A 16840-nucleotide genomic window follows, 5' to 3' on the forward strand; every position below is an offset into this window, starting at 1 on the left:
TACTGCATTGTCCAGTGTCCTCTCTAGTGCCAGAGGGACAGAAATTCTTCCCTGCCTGGCTGAGCTGACAAGAGGGGGTACTGCAGGCCTCGGGGCGACACTTGGTAGCCAGGGCTTCCCTATTCCGTGTGCTAGCTGAGCTGAGCACTGTACTCCTGCCTGACTTCTCTGAGCTTTGCCATTACCTGATGAGGGGAATGTAGTTACCATTCCCGTTTTGCAGAAGAAATCAGGGCTCATGGGCTAAGTAATTTTCCCAAGGTCACAGAGTGAGGAAACAGCAAATCTAAGATTTGAACAGGTTGGTCTGATTTACAGAGCTCTACGCTCCTCAGAGGTAACTGTGGTCCAGCCCTTGGAAGCCTCGATTCAGTCATCAGAGGGAAGAGAGTGGGGGGAAGCGTGCCCCACCCCCACACGCAGTGGGGGGACACAGGCACGCAGATGTGGATGGCCCAGGCTGCAGTTTGCCAAGAATGGTTCCCTGGGAGCCTTGGGAAATATGCCAAGGAAGAAAGACAAGGCCGAGTTCTGAGGCCAAGACAAAGACCTGCTTGTCTCTAGAGAAGGCCTGGGCTGGGCGGGGGGGGGGGGGGACTGGTGCACCCAAGGAAGTGGCCCGCCTGCCTGGGGAGGTCAGTGCCACGAGGGTGGCTGCTGTGTATCTCGGAGTCAGCAAGACCAGGCCATAGACTCACCCTGGCTTGGGATAGGTCTACACCAAGGACAAGCCCAGCCGGGTCCATTTGCCCTTGTCTCTGTTCTGCAGCTGCAGGGTTTGTGACTTATGCATTAATTTTTGGTAACAATGCTTTCCATGTTCCTGTTCCCCGAGCCCAACTCTTACCTTCTGCCCCCTCAGGTCCTCGGCATTCACCTCAACAAATGGCAGCTGGACCGGAAGCTGGGCATCTACGTGTTGGTTCTCTACGCCATCTTCCTGTGCTTCTCCATAATGATAGAGTTTAATGTCTTTACCTTCGTCAACTTGCCCATGTGTCAAGAAGACGATTAAAGCTGAGCCACCACCCGCAAGCCGTCCTGGCCACCCGCCATGCTGGCATCCTCCTCTCTCTCTCCCTCTCCCACCACAGGTCTCTCCTGCCTCGGCCACCACCATCTGTCCTTTCATGAGCTGGAAGGAAGGGCCACCATGGTCTTTGTCTGGTCCCAGGCCAGGCTGTGAGACTACTCCTTAGAGTCAGCCCGCAAGGCAGGGTCCCAGCGTGACTTGAGTTGAGCAGCTCTGCAGACCCCTGAGCTGCCAGTCACGGGGACATGAAGCCTCTCATCTCTTGCACACTTCACTCAAAAGGACTTCTGCATGCAGTTTGTCTTTCTCTTCCACAAGCAGCCTCAGAAATGAGGCGGTCGTTGCACGTGAGGTCTCCCTGGGCAAGTGCAAAACCAAAGTGCCACTCTCCAGCATCAGCTCTGGGCCGGAGGGGAGAGAGCCTCAGGCAGCCTGTGCCACCAGGAGCTTCTGACTTCTGCCAGAAGCACTCACGGTTTGGAAGAGGCAAGGTGTCACCCTGCTGGGGGTTTGAGACCATGACAGCAGACATTCCACTCCTTTTTTCTGGAAAAATTTGAAGAATGGAAACTTTTCTTTCACAGCAGAAGAGAAAAAAGCAAGCAAATACTCTTATCCTTTTTATTGATGTGGAGAATGAGCAATGAAATATTAAAACATAAAGCATCATACAGATCATCATACTTGAAAAATATCATTCTACACAAAAGGATCATAATGGGGACCAAAAGGTCACCCCTGTACAAAAAAGAGCCCTCTGTGTACCATCTTGCATTGACTCTAAGATGTTTGGTTTGGAATATAGAAAAAGGTGAAGGACCAACGTGGAAACAGGTGCTAACTCAGACACGGTGAGGACTGTAGTTTATAGCTCGACATTCCAGACCTTCTGTATGAGGCAATGCACTGTCCGTTCAGGTTTGTCATTTCTTTGTTAATGTTTTAGCTTCAGAACCCCTCTTTCGAAAGCCCAATTGTTAAAATGCCCAGTCAATTTCAGAACTGATGGTTAGTGACAAGAAGAGGAATTTCCTTAAAAACAATGAATTGCTTTCTGGTTAACAGGAGGCAAGTGTGAAAACCGAATCTTGGAATTTTTAGAGCTAATTTTCTTGAAACGTACAGCTTACTACACACGAAAGACTGGGGATAGGAGACTGATTAAAAAATAGAAAAGTAGGAAATAATGTTCAACTGCTTCCTAGCTCTAAAATAGATATTGAAAAGATTTATGAACACAAACCTCTCCTGGGTTCTCAAAAGCAAGCACAAATTAATTTTATATAGAGTGTTCTTTTATTTTTTTAATGTTTCTATTGCAAAGTCTATCAACTCTGATGCACTTTTAATATGGTGATATTTTGCACGGGAGAAGATGTGGGAATGACCCATGTCGATGTCAGAGGAAAGATTTTTAGCGATTCACCAGAAATCGCTTTAAACTTGGCAGTGAATTTAAAACCAGTAGTTAGCCCCTTCCTGAGACTCAAAGCTCATGACCCACATTGGAATTTGTGACTGTGCTCTTTAAGGCCTCCTGAATTCCAAAAAGAGGAAGTGTTCAAGCCTGCCTCCCCACCCCCAGTTCCCTTAAGCATGAACCTGTGGTGGGACTTGGCTCCCGTCCCCAGTGTCCATTCAGGACTCACGTCAGTATTAGGACGACACCACATCAACGCTTCTCTTTCTGTTTCTCTGCCTAGAAACTGGGCTCAGTGGTCTTCAGATCGAAACCAGAAGGCTTTTCCTAAGAAACTGGCTAAGCAGGATGGAGCCTGTGGGTTCAGCAGTAGAAACTTAGCTGTGAGAGTTTTCAGAGCCCCTGGGGACCCCTCTGGGCCTGAACAGCTTAGTTCACCTAACACACACACACACACACACACACACACATGCACACACCAACTCAGCCCAGGTTCCAAGTGCTTCCGTCTCTGTTTTGATTCTTCTAACTGCCCTGTGATAGGTAGGGATAATTCTTCCCACATATTAGACAGTTTAGTCTTGGGCAGGTCAACTGACTAGAGATTAGTGGCCAGTGAGCATCAGCGCCTGTCCAAGCGCCAGCCCATGGCCCCTCCCCAGCTGAGCCAGTGCACGTGGGTTGGCCAGCCTGGGGCTGCAGGCGTGGGTATGACTTTGCACTTGTGGTTGGTTCTTTTTGTTTAAGTCAAAACCTCAGCAAATATTTAATTGACTCCTGATTCCCCAGGTCATATCCTAATACCTGTTCTTATCTGATGTCCCTGTTTTGTTTTGTTTTTTCCTAAAACAGACCAAAAATTATTTTCAGATATGACAAGACCCAGGGCACATGGCCCCTGAAGATGTCCCTACTGGCTTTCAAATTCTCCGAGTCCTTGTGTAACTTTCAGAGAATATATCCTAATTGCCCTCCTCTTCTCTGCAGAATCCATTGGAGGTTATAAAGTATACTGCAGCTGCAGTTAGAGACTATGAAATTATGTTTTTAATATGTAGTATGCTCCTCTTGGCTAGTGTTCTTTGGACTTTAATGTGCCAATGTAATGTCCTTAAAAGGCTCTATGCATTGTCATACCTAGGATACTTTATGTACAGTGTAGGTGAAGAATTCTTGTTTTTTAAACTACATATATTTCCATCACAAGTTTAAGAATTGCTTGATAATTTAGGCCTCCGTTTTTTTAATTATGCTTTCAGCCCATGCAGGATCTCTCCCTTTATTTTATCTCCAAAGCTAATTAGCATGAGGTAATTATTTCTGCTACAAAAAGAGACAAATAAAAAATACATTAAGCTCTTCTCTTGGGGACAGAAAAGCAAAAGGAACCATTGCACTCAGGTAGAAAATGTCTTCAGAAGCAGGTGCAGCTGAGTCCTGCTTCTGGTTTGGAATTTGTCCTTACTGGCCAAAGGATAAGGATGGACAGTGTGAAGCATCTTGGGAACCTGGCCCTGGAGGAAGGTTCTGGGTCAGCTGCTGTGAGAGACGGAAGATTAAGGGCACTCTGGGCAGTTGCTGTGGTCCCCTTGCTCCTATAACACGGTCTCCGGCCTGGCAGCCTCTGCGTCTCCCCCTGTGGCCCGCCTCCCCCTTGTGCGCACACCTGGCTACGTGTGTGCGCGCCTGCTCATTCCCCTCCTCGCCTGTTCCGGCTTTTGCCCAACCGCCCCTGCCTTTACAGACCCAAGCAGCAGCTAGGCACTCACCTTCCTTGAGCCAGGTTGAGCCAGGTGAGATTTGCACATCAGCCAAGCGCAGTCCTGCAGAGGGGGATCAAAGGCCCCAGCCTGGGCTGCTCGGGGTCTAGTTTCTTCTACCTGCTCTTCCCGTAAGGGGGATTTGCCAGCTCAATCGCTGCTGCAGCAGCCCACCCTCAGAGGACCCTGGACTCCCCAGCAGGCAGGAACTTGGAAATGAGCTGGGGTTGGGGCTCAAGGCACATAGATGATCAGTGGGGGCTTTTTGCCACCTCATGGGAACTTCCCCCTGGGGGTCAGCAGTTGTCAGTAGTTGACATCTCTTCCCTGGCTGGATGTCTGTGCTGTGAACACAATAGACAGTCAGCACATGCTTTTGCTTGAATAGCAAAGGGCTTGCTTCTGAGGGTTGAAATCGTCAGGAGATGAGCCATGCTCTGAATATGTATCCAGCTCTCTCAAGTGCCCTCCACAGTTTCCGTGGGAGTCCCCCTTCCCTGGGGGCAGTTAGCAGATGCCTCCAGGATACCTGAGGTGGTTCATGTCTAGGGCAGCTCTGTTGTCACATCGTGTCCTTAGAAACTTCTAGAAATTCCTAAAAATGCTCTCTGGTTAGCTCTTGGGTGGCAAGAAGTCCCTCATCCCCCATGCCTTGGACCCATGGCCCTCTCTCTCCACATGGACCCATCCAGAGCATCCGTGCACCCTTTGCAGCTCCTCATGTGGGCCCCTCATGTGAGGTCTCTCCAAGCGTGGGGGAGGGGCCCTTCCTGTTCTTTGGGTAGCTTGGCCGTTGTCAGTTGTGTGAGAACGAGAGGGAGGCTGTTTCACAGGCCAGCTCTACCGGTCGGAGAACAGGCTCCCGCCAGGTCCGTCATGGGGAGCCCTGACCTCGTGCAGGGCGCTCCTCCCTGAAGGGCTTGCTCCGTGGGGTACTGACTTTTTAAAGGCATTTTTATTTAGGTTGTTGTAGTTGCTTGCTAATAAAGAAAACTAAAACCGGACACTAGCTGTGTGCTTCACCTGGAAACTGGCAGCTAGCGAGTAAATTTGGGGCTGTCACAGTGCCACCCAGCTCCAGCTAGTGAGTGCCCACGTGAGACCAGTAGGAGGGCCGTTCTTCCCAGTCTGCCACCGGGTGGAGCAGTCTTTTCCAGAAAGCCAGCTGAGTGGTATCTGAGCTTCGATTCTTTCATGGGAGTTTTAAAAAATCCAAACTTTTCAACCACGAATGACTTCCAGGTTCTACTCATTGTGGCCAAGTCCCCAAACACCCTAGGCAAGTACTGCTAGGGACAGGTGGCCCTGCCTGTGTCCTCCTTGACCTTCGTGCTTCTAGGGCATTGTGTCCACTCTTAGGGAGTCAGTATCCAGCTGTCCAAGTTGTGTATCTTCATCCTGCTTCGTGCCAGGGGCTGAAATCCCAGTCTCTCCCAGGCTCAATGCTGTGGCTGGGTACTGGGGGCTCCCTGGGGCATCTCTGGAGGGCAAACCTTGACCGTGTGGCTTTTCCATCCATTGGATTTGCGGGGCTGGAGTTGGTTACTCCTTAGCTAAAGCCTGGGTGTGGCATGATCCACCCCTGTCCCACACAGTTGTCAGAGTTCAAGCTGCTGTCCTTCTGCACTTTGCTGGTTGGGACTTTTCCCACGTCTAAGGCCAACAAAATCCTTAATCCTGGAGGGAGTACGTACCCTCCCCACCCAGTCACTGGAAAACAAAATTTTAAAGCTACCAGAGGGAACGTGCAGCCTTTGGTTTCTAGATGCAGGACTTGGTATGACCCGCGTTTGTGTACAGAGGGAGGGACGCAGACAGCACACCAAATTCCCAACAGGGGAGTTCCCCAGTCCCTCCCCAAGGGGACAGGAAGGCCTCTCCTCCCCCTGAAAATGCAAGGCCGTTCTGTTTTTCCAAATAAAATCTCCTAGGGTTTTTTTTTCCTGACCACTGGGCCTCCTGCCTCACCTTTCATCCCTGTCCCTCTACGTTGTAGACCCTGTGACCACACTGTCCGCACTGCCCAGGGATTGTGTCAGGGCATTTGGGGACCCAGAGCTGTGACTGAGCTGCTGTGGGGGATCCCTGTGGGGGGCTGCTAGTCTATGAGTCCAGTTCAGAGCGCTGGCTCCCTGGCAGCGTGCCCGCTGCCTGGATCTCCCTTCCAGCTGAGAGTAGCTGCCGGCATCTGAACACAAAGAGAGCTTTGATTACCTAGAGAGGAGGAGGGCAGCTGGCCACTTGAGGCCCAGCCCGTGGGCAGATGCAGGGTCGCCAAGGCAAGGACCCAGCCTGCAGGGGCCAGGCGCATACAAGATGCCAAGAGGTGGGCAGGGCATGGCTTCCTGGGGTATTTGGATCTTCCTAGGGCACAACCCTGACTTACCAAGTAGCAGGGAGATTGATCAGGGTCATCTTGTGTCCTGAAAGAACCTCGTTAAAAACAGCCCAAACCAAGAACGTCTGGGGCAGTCCACGTGTGGCCTGAGTCCCCCAGGGGATCCTTCGAGCATGCTGGGCTGCACCCTCGTCTTCGTTCATTCTCTCAGAGCAGGAGCAACGGGTTGGAAAATTGTAAATAATAAATATATTTATGCCGCTATTTATTTTTTCAGTAACTGTGACCTCCTGCACTGTGAATGCTCTGTGACATGAGATTCTTAGTTGAATAAAACTGTCATTAAATTTGAATGAATTGACATTCTTGGTTCCTAAACACTGGCATGAGTTTACTATTGTTGTAAAGAACAATCTAGAGTAAATACAAACTGAACCTTTATGAGAAATCTAGCGGTCAGTATTGTAATGCAATATATCAAAAGTCTGTACACTGTCAATAAAACAAATGACCACGAGTTGTCTTTCCCTACATAGAACTTCCATTCATGTTTTCATAGACATGCATATTTGTATTTTTTTGAAAGAATTACACTGGAATAAGAGCCATTGAAAACCATTTCTATTTGCATATGGAGAAAAAAATAAATGTCAAAAAAGGATGAGAGGTTGGAGCTTTTAATTACAATGGTTGGAAATGAATAAAGCAAATGACGGATCTGGCTAGCATGGCTGGGTCCAGAATGACCTTTTCTACCTCATCAGCTTCATGAGCACGGGACCTATTCGGTCCCTCCCACCCCTGTCAGAAGGACTCCCACTCGCTTGCCACCATCTTGAAATTCTTAAGACCTTTTAAAAAGGGACCCACATTTGCATTTTGCACTGGGCTCTGCAAGTTATGTAGCCGGTCCTGCTCACTGGGAAGAGTTCCGTCATCAGCTCTTGTCATAGGTGATGGAGGCTGGGAGATGGAAGCTCTGACTGATTCCTTCACCCTACAAAACTTTCCTGAGTCCCAGCCACCCTGGGTGCCACCATAAACCTTAACATACCTGTGAATCACTTGGGCAATCTTGTGAAAAAGCAGACTCTGGGTCAGCAGGAGAGGGGTGGGGCCAAGGGGCTGCAGTTCTAGCAAGTTCCCAGGATGCCAGTGCAGCTGGTTCACGCCAAGTAGTGAAGAGAGAGGTCGGATGGTGGCGGGAACGTGCAGCAGAGGAGGCAGCTAAGAAGATGAGAGAGGGAGAGGAAGGGGTAGGGGACAAGACATGCCCTTCTGGGACACGCCTCCAGTGACCTCTTCTTCCAGGTGGGTCTCACCTCCCAGAAGTTCCCTCAGCCATCAGTGGATTCACCCACTGAAGAGGTCAGAGCCCTCGCGGTCCAACCACTTCCCCAAAACCCACCTCTGAACCCATGAGACATTGGGGGACATTCAAGGTCCAAACAGCATTTGTAAACAGTCTCTAGCAAATTTTTTTTTTCCAGAGCTTTCCCGTGGTTGGTTTGAGAAGTTCTCTGAGAGTTAGAATCCTCTTTCTTTTTCACTCATTTCCTGCTTAGAGTCAGTCTGTGATGTATGAAGGACTTTGGTGATTCCAGTCATTGTTAACTTTTGGGATCTGCTGGTTCAAAAGTCTGCACGCCCCAGCGTCCCTCAGTCTCTCTAACTCTTCGTGGTTTATAAGAGCAGTGAAATGCAGGAGGGGTGTTGTCCCCACTGCTCAGATGAGGATGATGGGGCAGATGGAGGCGGCGACTTTGGGGACCAGCCCCAGGGGTCAGGTCTCCTCCCGTGACCTGGGCTGCCCAGCCCTGACCAGGGGACGGAGTTTGACTGAATGTGACCGGCCTGGGTGTTCAGTCCCTATTGGTTTGTTGGTGATGTTGTTCCAGTCAGTCGGTTCCAGGTTCACCAGGGTTCCTGGCGCAGGTAGACTGTGGTCCACTGGCTCGAGAAACAGGCCTTCACCAGGGTTTTTGTCACCCACCTCTGGTAGCAAGTGTCCACCAGGAAGAGCAAAGGGCAGCATCCAGGTCTGGGTTCTGACCTCCCTCTGTCCCCACCAGTGAGGTCTCTCCTGAGACCCCAGCACACTTGCTGCCTGTGAGTCCTCACGTTCTGCCCCCACCCTGCTGTGTCCTCGGGCGTGCTGGCCCTGGGCTCTTGTTCCCGGCCCCTTGCAGGCTTCACTGCTGTGGGTGTGGTCCTCCACCATGAGCACGCTCCCTCTCCTGGTTCTCTTCCCCTCCTCGATGTCTCCATCTCCCGCTTCCTCTCTGCCTGCTCCTTAAAAGCACGTGCAATCTGCCCCGAGCCTCTTTCTCCCACCCAGTAGTTCTCAGTCTTGGCTGCCACAGGCGTCCTCGGCAGAGCTTTGAAACAGAGACACCCAGGCCCCACCCTGGAGGTGACCAGTGGGCCTGGACATCCAGATCTTTGAAAGTTCCCTAGGTGATTCTAACGCACGCTGAGGTCAGGAACCAGTGACCAGTTCAGCACACCCCGGAACCCCCCAAGTGGAGCAAGGCCCAGCCCAACTGCCGCTGTCCCCCAAATTGATACTTCTAGCCCCAAGGTTCAGAGTCCCTCCGGAGACACTCCCTACCCGTCTAACCTCCGGGCTCTTCAGCTAGAGGCCTCCCACGCCCTGCTAAGTCAGCATCATCAGAAATAAACTTGTACAAACTGATTTTTTTTATGAGAAAATGTTCTCAAGAGCTTATTCAAAATATCCAAAATTTTAAAACTACTCGAATGGTCAAAGGTGAATGGAATGAAAGAGAACAAATTCTAACAAATGCTCACATTATCAGGAAAAATAAACACCACCTTAAAAGACAAGTCTTGATGAGCTCTAGTTAGTGAAAAAGCCCTTAGGGGTGGAGCATCCGGGTGCCTGCGACTTACTCTGAAATGCATTATTACCATGGATGGGTGCAGATGGAGACAGATGTGTGGGGAGGCAGGTCGATTGCGTCTCACTAGAAGAGCGGGAGAGGAGACGGGGGTTCATTGTGCAATTTTCTTCGACTTGATGTTTAGAAATTTTCACTTCGTACTGGGGAGAAGTTGATTCAAGCTCCCAGCCCAGACCCACTCCTGTTGTACGTCATGGAGTCATTGCACAGCAAGACGTCAAGCCTCCCCCGCCCCAGCATCGGGCGTGCTCCGTCCTCCTGTGTCTTCCCCTGTGTCTTTTTTGCAATCTCTCACCTTCTGCTCCTGCATCGCTGTCCCCGTTAGTGCTTGCTGAGTCTGTGCTGTCGGTTCCTGGCTGGCCTCCCTGCCTCCACTCTCCTGGTTCTCCCAATCTATCCTCCACCCAGCCAGAGGGATCTTCAAAGCAGGCAACCCATTTGTCCCTCTCCTGCTCAGAAACATCAATAGCTCCCAGTTGCCTCAAAGGCCACTGAGGCCTCAATGTCACCTCCCCATGCCATCTGCATTCTGCACCAGGTGTCCTCATGCCATTCCCTCTGCTTGCGACCCCTGTCCCTGTCCACGTGTTTGGGGGGCCTCCCTAGACCCCAGACCAGAATGAACCACTTCCTCTGTTCTTGTCACCACCATCAGCAGCAGCACCACCATCGGTTTGTAAGCTTCTAGTATTTTTAGGCAATTACTCATTCAGAATGTTCTAGAAGAGTCGCAGTTTGAACTGTACTCATTCAGGTGCCTCTGCCAGCTACAGCAGGGCATCAGCTGAAACTTAGACGCAGCATCACATACCTTGCCACTCACTGATTCATGCAAGGAACACTGAAGGCCTACTGCATTCCAAGCATTATAATAACCGCTGGCTGGGGAGATGGAGCGAGCGGGAGCCCCCGAGACCTGGAGGCAGTGAGCTCAGGAGGCTGCGGGAGGCTGCCCAGAGAAAGAGCACCTGCCCTTCCTGGAGCTCAGGAGAGACAGCAGCTCAAACTGGCTTCCAGAAGGAAGGGGTGGACAGGTCAGGGACAGGGAGTGAGGCATGCGGAAGGCATGAGCCATGATAAGGAAACACACTGAAATCACACCAAATATTTTGGGATTGAAAAATAGACCATGAATAACCAAGAAAACACAATGGACATAGTCAATGACTTCCAAGCAGCTCAAACCGGAAGACCCATGGTGCCTACAGCAGGCAGGAGAATGGCCCCCAAAGTTGTCCATGTCCTGGTCAGTAGAAGCATGAATACTGTCTTGTGTGGCAAAGGGGAATTTGCAGATGTGATAAGGGAGGGATCCTGGGCCATCTGGATGGGTTCCGTGGAATCACGGGGGGAGCAGGGGGCCTGAGGAAGCAGAGGTGAGGGGGCAGGGCTGCTGGTCAAGGGGTGCAGGCAGTTCTGGAGGCTGGCAGAGGCCGGAAGTGGATCCAACTCAGGTCCCAGAAGGAAGGCAGCCCCACCAACACCCCAGCCTTAGCCCTCTGGAGCCCATTTGGGACTCCTGGCCTCCAGAACCATAAGCTCATAAATTTGTGTTTTAAGCCACCAACTTCTTGGTGATTTATTACTTCAGCCACAGAAATGAACACAAGAGCCCGGGAATGAGAGTGGCAAGAGGTGAAGTGGAGGATGTGGGTGAGCGGGAGGGCCTCGGGGACTGCTGCAGGGTGATCCCGGATTCTGAACTGTCACTCTGACCGCAGTGTGCAGAGGTGACTGGGATGTGGCAGTGGCCATCAACCGGAGGTCCAAAGCCCAGAAAAGAACTGCAGGGGTTTGCAGAGGAGAGACGGGCCAGGGTGGGTGCCCAGTGTTTGTCCAGTGACTTTGGGGCTCATGGTCCGGTGCTGTGGCCACAGGACTTGGGAACCGATGGTCAAGATAACAGAGACAGAGGAGGAGAGGAAGTCCCCTCACTCTGACACTGAAGCTGGGACAAGAGCAAGTTTGGGGCCTGGGGTTTAATTCAGAACCTGTGGATCTGGGATTTGGGCTGCTCAGGGTAGCCTCTCAGAGACCCTGTCCCGTCCTCTGAAAAGCAGGACGCTAACCCTCCTGCACAGCGTTGTTGAACCTGGAGATCCAGAAAGGAAGGGGGTCTCTCAAACTGCCTGCTCTGGGATTTTGCATGAGATAAAGTTATGAGGAAAAGAGGGTCCAGGGCTCTTGTCACACTCTGCCGTGGGGTCCAGTTGGAGCCAGCAGGGCTAACCCACAGAGGTGGCCAGCATGCCGGACGCACAGGAGGCTGCCCCAGTGAGCAGAACTCAGCCTCTGCGGGGCTGCTGATCTGCACGTGGGCTGATGAGGATCTTCCAGAGGTGGCAGAGGCTGAGGGGCCTGTGGGACCAGCAGGGGACCCTGGAGGCCGAGCTGGTACCGTGCAGCTGCTGGGCTGTGACCAAGGTGGCCCTGGACCATGGGCTGCTGAGAAACCCCTCAGACTGGGCAAAGCGAGAGGCTGGAGGGCCCAGGCCAGGCTCTGCAAGCAGGGGGCCCCAGGCCGGAAGGGCCTCGCAGGCAGCCCAGCGCTGACCGGCCGCTGTCCTGGCATGCGTTCACCTCTGGAGCGAGACCTTGCGCATTTTCAGTTTGCACTGGCCCCTGGAAATTATGTAGCTGTTGGCCAAGGTCATTGCCAGGACCACGCCCCACAGCGTCAGCCTCTGCGGCTCCAACAGGGACACCTCGGAGGCAGGGCTGTCCCGTGGTCCTCTCTGCTCCTCGCCACGCCTTCTCAATGGCAGTTGAATTGAACCCCAACCCCCCAAACACACCTCTTGGCCCACCTATGAGGAATAGGGCACCAGGGAACCAAAGAGACCACAGAACTGGACATCTGCTCTCCATGGGTTGATTTCCCTGCACTGATTTTTGCAATTCATGAATTTTTCTCTCTTACCAGTTTTATCATGAGCCTGCAACTTCACAGGCAGTTAGTGACCTTCCATTAAATCCTTCCAAGCAGTGGGGTAGGGTACGTCTACAGCCATCTTCCAAAAGAGGACTAGAACACTTGTGTGTGGTTCCAAAGCAGCCAGACCATCCGTCCCCCCACCACGGCTGCCCTCGCAGCTCTTTAAGGAGGGGAGCCCCAGTTGGGAATGTTCTTACCTCCTACTAAGTGCACAGCTGTCTGTAGACTCTCACCTGAGATGCAACAGAAGCACAGGCGGGGGCCTGGAGGAGACCAGTGTGGGACCAGATTTGCCCTCAAGTGACCGGCCTGTTGCTGCACCGTGGTTTCAAATGAGAACCCTGATTTCTGATTTTTCTCACGTGGAAGACGTTTTGTGGACACCACACTTGATTTCCAGGGGAAGTAGTTACTCCAGAGGGAGAAGTGAGACTGAACCAAACCACGTCCTCACCAAGGAGTGGAGCCCAGGCGTTGGAGTGGCTCTTGCAAGAATCAGTAATCATTGTGCCTCTCAAGCAGGCACGTGAGCTTCTGTCCCCCGACCACTAGTTTGAGAAAGAAGCAAGGTCCTGCTTCTGGGTCTTTCCTTACACTAGCTCCTCCCACTAGGATGACCTGCCCTTATTTCTACCTGTTAGAATCCTACACCAGGAAAACCTCTAAATAACAGGGGCTGGAACGGACTAGGACTTCATTTCTTCCTCTCAAGAAGATGAGGATGCTGGGTCCAGGGCTGGGGCAACGCTCCAGGGGGCCAGTGGCCCGCCTCCCCTGCTGCTCTGCCTTCCTCAGCAAATAACTTCTGCCTCACGGTCCAGAATAGCTGCCTAGCTTCATTTTGACTGCAACCTCATGACAGACCCTGAACCAGGACCAATCCCATATTCTACTACCAAGACCTGACCCATAGAAACTATTAAGATTAAATAAGCAAAAAAAAAAAAAAAAAAAAAAAAAAAAATTACAAATTAGGACAAAACCTCATTGTTATTTAAAGTAGTTAAGTTAGGGGTCATTTATTATGCATCATTGCTAACTAAGGCTGCGTGTGCGGTTTTGTCTTCTTCCACATATTCGAGTCCTCAGTCCCATCCTAGGTGTTCTGGGATGAATCCCTATTGTTGAAGATTGTCCCTCGGGATCCCAGTCCTTACCTTCGCAGTGGGCAGGGCTCTCAGTAGGACCAGGGTGCCCCTTACACAGTGAGCTCTGCTTCCAGAGAAAAGCCCGAACTCCCGCCTCTCCTTCTGGTAGACGAGCCTGCTTCAAGATGATGAGCTGCTGAGGCTTCATCACTGGCCTCTCGTCAAAAATGTGGCTGTTTCCCAGAGGTCACCGTTGCAAAGCCTCTTTCCATTCCCTCACTCCTGGCTCTGCCAAGAGCAAGGACAGACGCCAAGCAGCAAGGCTGACCCAGTGCCTCCCACCTGCGGGGGGGCTGGGGATGCCTCCAAGCCCACTCCAGGGCCTCACCTGCTGGCTTCCCTGATCGTCCTCCATGGGGAGGGAGGGGGCAAAGGACGGAAACTTCTAGAAAGGTATCTCCTCATGTCCAACTTTTTTACAAACGTTGTCAGAGCAACTTGAGTTACACCTCTCACTCAGGCCCGTTGGGAACCAGGATGCTACTCACTTCAAGTTTGTTGAATAAATGAATAAAACATATGCCCCACAAGTGCCCTCCTGAGACCCTCCCGGCTCTGCTCCTGGGGTCTCTACCAAGGCAGAATCTGAAATGGAGACACTGCATCGGCAGGTGCGGGTCTAACGCCATGCTGCGCAGGCTGCTGGCTGCACAAATCTCCCAGAATGCCCGCATTGGTAGCCTCCTCCCCCACCCAAGGGCGACCTTGTTTGTGTGAGATCCCGTGAGGCGGGCTCAGTGGACTTGGGGAAACCTGCAGATAATGAAAAAATGGCTTCCCCGGGGACACAGGGATCCTCCACCAGGGAGCTGCAGCAGAGTGTGAGGTGGGGATGGTGCACCGTGCAGCTGGTCCCCGGCAGTGGAGCAAGGGGCTCTGTCCAGCAACTTCAAGCCCAAGCCTCTTCCAAACTCCCGTGGAACCAGCCCTGGCTGCAGGTGACAAAGATGTGCTGTAAAGGAACACATTTTAATTTACACAAAACGGGCACAAGCCCAGCGAAATACCAAGGACGCGAGTCATAACTCCACCCACACATCAGCCATGTGAATGTCTTTGCCGTGGAGTCAGATGCGTTTTTGAAAACTGGAAGAGCAATTGTTTAGGTTTTGTGCTTTCATAGCGTCATGGCTACAGATATGGTAAACTTTTAAAAACAACTTTACTGAAGTATGATTGACAAATAAGAATTATACAGTTTAAAGTGTACAATTTGAGAAGTCTTGACATCTATGCTCATAGGCACAGGAGACCATCACGCTGAACCTATTACCAACACCCTGAACTATTGCCAACCCCAAAGTCTCCTTGTGTGGCCTTGAGTTTGTGATCCTCTCTACCTGGTGGGAGAATGTTCTAGTCTCCTTTCGATATCCATTCTTTTCTTCCTTCCTGAAAAAGTCTTGATTTTTTGATCAGGTTTCAATCCCTTCCCAACATGATCCAGGAGAAAGGCAACCCGGAATCCTAGAGCCACGTGTGGATCCTTGTGAACCTAAGCTGATCGGTGCATAATATTTTCCTGGTGACTCGGGTGGGCTTGTGACCCAAGTTGACCAATCGCACTCTACAACTTCTATTCCCTGGATAGGAGGGAGGCTGTTCCCCTTTCCTGCAGAATGAAACCAGGGAGCAGGATCCCAGCTGCCAGTGGAAGCTATCTTGGAACCATAGGAGAACTGAGGTCAGAGCAGAGATTGGAGCCAACCTCAGTGACTGAGGACAACACCAAGTCCCTATTACTCTGCATGCAGAGCCTGCCCTTAGCAGATGGCATCCAAGATGGCTGCCGAGGAGTCCTGCTTCCCGCTCTTCATGTTCCCATGAGCATGAAGTGGTTTGCTTCTAACCAGCAGAACAGGGCAGGGTGCAGTGATGTCACTGCCGTGATTTACTTCTACAAGGCAGGGACTTCTGTCTTGCAATGCAAATGCACTCAGCTGGCTTCACGGCTGCGCACTCTGAGGAATCCAGGGCCTTGTTGGAGAGGCACTGAGGGCACCTCCAGCCAACAACCAGCAAGCCATGGGGGGCTCCTCTCAACAGCCCTCAAGCAACTGAATCCTGCAACAACCATGTTTGGAAGCAGATTGGTCCCCAGTTGGGCATTCAGATGAGAACCCTGCAGGCCCTTTAAAGTGTGGGTTCGGGGAAACCACACAGGGGCTCTCATCATGTCACTATGGAAGCCTTCTGTGGTCCACTGCTCACCTCTGAGAAGCCCAAATTCCTCAGATAGACACCAGATGAAGACCTAAGGCAACCTGGTGCTGACAACAGCCAAGATCCCAGAATCTGAGCAGCCGCTGTTGGGGTGGTCTCTGGGGCACCCTGAGGTGACATCAACCCATGCTTGTCCTTGGCCCTCTTCCTGGATCCCCAATTTCCTTCCCAGGTCCTCACATCCCCATCCTCCTCCCATCGTGGGTCTCAGGACTCCTGCGCAGAAGCGAGAACCTGGTGTTGTTTGGGTCCACAAGCTCCTTCCCCTCTACCCTCACCTCTTGGGTTACAGAACCCAGTTTCCCTTTAAGGACTGGCCCTTCCCCTCCTCCACACTCATCTGTAAGGTCAGGTGGAGGTGACCACCCCCCACTGCCATTTTAAAGCAAGCACTGATTCTTAGTGGACCAATCAGAGCCCTAGGTTTATCAGTCATGAGGGTCGCTTTGTGGATGAGCACAAGACTCCACTGGACCAAGAAGGTCCCTCCCTGGGACTTTTTCTGGCACTGTCAGGGAATACCCCAGTCTCCTCTCACCCGGAGTTGGCAATAAACTGGGAGAGTACAAACTTGGGGTAGCCAATAGCAGCCCTGGGCCACCATGTGTAAAACGGTTCTCAGGAAGGAAGCCAAGACGGAGACAAGGAAGCAGACAGAGGCTGTGGCCTGGCGCGTGCTTCGAGGATTCTGACCTGCTCAAGTCAGCTGCACTGTGGGACACTTCAGTGAAGAGCACCAGTACAGTCCTTTTAATTGTCTTTTCCTTTCTTAAAAAACTCATGCTCATCAGAGGCAGGTTTCTGTCCGTGGTCACCGACAGACTCCAGGGAGACCTAAGGATGGCTTACAGGCTTGTCTTAGGAGCAAGAGAGGGATAATGATGGCGTCCTGGGGGGGGGTCCCTCTTGCCCACCTTATCTGTACTCATCATTTCTACAGATGAACACTCTGAGGCTCTGGAAAGGGACTTGCCCAAGGTCACCCAGCTACAAGGCCTTGGATTTGAACATGGGGCTGGCCTCAAAACCCATATTCAAATAGGAAGCTACCACCCTGTT

General features: G+C 51.7%; 1 protein-coding gene across 1 annotated transcript in view; it reads left to right on the top strand.

Annotated features, from left to right (window-relative positions):
• Positions 1–7175, top strand: part of Slc24a4 (solute carrier family 24 member 4) — a 76202-nt gene extending 69027 nt beyond the window's left edge. Inside the window, exon 16 of the mRNA XM_047539411.1 lies at positions 863–7175. Coding sequence (XP_047395367.1) covers positions 863–1015 — 153 coding nt within the window. The 3' untranslated portion in view covers positions 1016–7175. The remainder of the gene's footprint in view (positions 1–862) is intronic.
• Positions 7176–16840: the final 9665 nt, after the last annotated feature.

The sequence above is a fragment of the Sciurus carolinensis genome, chromosome 2 (genome assembly GCF_902686445.1).
Source record: "Sciurus carolinensis chromosome 2, mSciCar1.2, whole genome shotgun sequence".
Lineage (NCBI taxonomy): Eukaryota > Metazoa > Chordata > Mammalia > Rodentia > Sciuridae > Sciurus > Sciurus carolinensis.